This window comes from Ischnura elegans, chromosome 3, assembly GCF_921293095.1.
Source record: "Ischnura elegans chromosome 3, ioIscEleg1.1, whole genome shotgun sequence".
Taxonomy (NCBI): Eukaryota; Metazoa; Arthropoda; class Insecta; order Odonata; family Coenagrionidae; genus Ischnura; species Ischnura elegans.
The window spans coordinates 90369775-90372541 of record NC_060248.1 but is presented as its reverse complement, the minus strand read 5'-3'; the positions used below and the strand labels follow the sequence as shown (position 1 = coordinate 90372541).

The window sequence follows — 2767 nt, the reverse complement described above, 5'->3', positions numbered from 1 at the left end:
TGGTTGCCGGCCAGGTGCTCTACCAGTTGCGCTACCAGGACGCTTAGATTTACCATGATTTCGGCGGGGGTTTATACACAGGAAACTCCCTTTGCTTTGGCCCACAAGAGTAACCAATAGATGGCACTGGGGCAGCTCACCACTCACCAACGGAAGGAATGGACGAGGACACAAGGATGAAAGGAAAGGTACACACTCACACGATAGCAGGAAAGAGACAGGAACATGCGTTTCGGGGCACGCAGAGCCCAAGTGAAATAAGCCAATATGGCCGATACACTACTTCATTCATTCACACGACGCCTTATATATATATATATATATATATATATATAAAATAGTCCAGAATTGAATATGATTGCTGTAAAAGGATTTCAGTACGAAGTAAGAAAATGCGAAATGACACTCAAGAATTGAATCTTATTGCTATAATCACGATTTTAGTGCGAAGTTGGAAAAAATACGAACTGACACTCCAGAATTGATTTTTGTTGCAAGGAACACGTTTTCAGTACCAAGTTCGAAAAATGCGAAATGACGCAGAAGAATTGAATTATATTGATATAAACACAATTTCAGTACGATGGAAGAAAAATGCGAAATTATGCGCTAGAATGAAATTTTTATGTTATAAACGCTATTTCATTACTAAGTAAGAAAAATGCGAAATGACACTCCAGAATTGAATTGTAATGCTAAAAACACGAAATCAGTACGAAGTAGGAAAAATGCGGAATGACACTCCAGAATGGAATTTTATTGCTAAAAATATGATTTTAGTAAAAAGATTAAAAAACTCGATTGGCACTCCAGAATTGCTTTTTATTGCTTTAAGCACGATATCAATACGAAGTAAGAAAAAAGCAAAATGACACTCCCAAATTAAATTTCGTTTCTGTAAACACGATTTTAGTACGACCTAACAAAAATGAAAAATGTCGCACTAGAATTTTATTTTAATGATTTAAAAGCGATTTTATTTCGACGAAACAAAAATATGAAATGACGCACTAGAAATAAATTTTATTGCTATAAACACGATTTCAGAACGAAATAAAAAAAAGTGAAATAACACACTAGAATTGAATGTTATTGCAATAAACATCATTTCAGTACGAAGAGAGAAAAATGCGAAATGACACCAGAATGGAATTTTAATGCTATAAACACGATTTCAGTTCGAAGAAAGAAAAATGCGAAATGTACCAGAATCGAATTTTAATGTTATCAACATGATTTCAGAACGAAGTAAGAAAAACGCGAAATGACACTCCAGAAATGATTTTTATTGCAATAAACATGTTTTCAGTACTAAGTAAGAAAAATGCGAAATGACGCAGAAGAGTTGAATTTTATTGCCATATACACGACTACAGTACGATGTAAGAAAAATGCGAAATGATGCACTAGAATGGAATTTTTATTTTATAACCGCGATTTCAGTACCAAGTAAAAAAAAATCGAAATGACACTCCATAATTGAATTTTATTACTATAAACACGAATTTAGTAAAAAGATTAAAAATTCGATATGACACTCCAGAGTGGCATTGAAGAACAGTTGTGCACTCCAAGCCGCCTAGTTACATACCCGTGAACTAGTATCCTGGGTAAGATGCTCATTATGAACCTAACATTTCTCTCCTTCATAATTGGTATTTTTCCCATACAGAATTTCCATTTTATTAAATACAGGTGAACAATAGATATACATCTCAAAAATTTGTTTTCAATCCTAAAGCATTTCTGCAAAAATATAGTTTTTGATGCGTTAATGCTTTCGCTAACATGTCTGCCGGCATCTCTGCCAAAGGCATATGCCGCTACTGTAGTTCACCGCTCCTCAGGACGTCTCTGATGAAGTGATGTCAGAGATCAATATGTTTCATCCTCTTGTGAAATACAGGATTCTCTGCAAGTTGAATAGCTCCTCTGTTGTGGCACATGATCACCAGATCTGCTATCTCGTTGAATCCCAGCTCCTTCAGGTATGTACGCAAGTAGATCGCCTCCTTGACTGCATCTGACAACGCCATATACTCTGTCTCGGTTGGTGGCAGTGCCACGGTCCTCTGTTTCCTGGACTCCCAGCTGATGGCTGCATCTCCCGGCAAGAATGCATATCCGGTAAAAGAACGGCGATCCAAGCTGCATCCGGCCCAATCATCATCCACAAAGGCTCTCAGGGGCTGGTTAGACTTTCTAAATGAGAGGCAAAAATTAGTAGTGCCATGTAAATATCGTAAAACCCTTTTTGCTGACCCCCAATGTTGATCTGTATAACAGTCACTGAATTGGCTAAGTAGGCTAACTGCGTGGGAAATATCTGGTGGTATCCCCACAGCAAGGTGCATTAATGTACCAAAGCAAAGTGCATTACCAATACCTTCCTTGAATGGTTTCTCACTCCGTTCGGCTGCTGTCACATCGTGCGTAGTCCATTTCATACCAACCTTCAGTGGATTGCAGTCCTTCATGCGGAATTTCTTCAGCAAGTTCCCCAGATAACCCCTTTGAGAAAGGGTTATACCATCCTCAGACTGATCAATCTCCATTCCTTAAAAGAAACGAGCAGCACCCAAGTCATTCACCCCCACATCACCTTTTAAGCCCATCTTTATTTTTTCAATCCAATTCACATTTTGTGAAGCAATTAGAATGTCATCAACATAAATGAGAACGAAAATCACTTCATTTCCATTTCTTGCATAATAACAACAAGAGGACTTACTATTTTTAAGTCCAACATTCTTAAGCAATTCATTTA

The 2767-nt window shown here is 37.5% G+C and overlaps 1 protein-coding gene across 1 annotated transcript; it reads right to left on the bottom strand.

Moving 5' to 3' along the window:
• Positions 1-1868: 1868 nt before the first annotated feature.
• Positions 1869-2555, bottom strand: LOC124155215 (secreted RxLR effector protein 161-like). The gene has a single exon (XM_046528931.1). It carries the CDS (start codon positions 2553-2555, stop codon positions 1869-1871), a length of 687 nt encoding a protein of 228 aa, XP_046384887.1.
• Between the last annotated feature and the right edge of the window lie 212 nt (positions 2556-2767).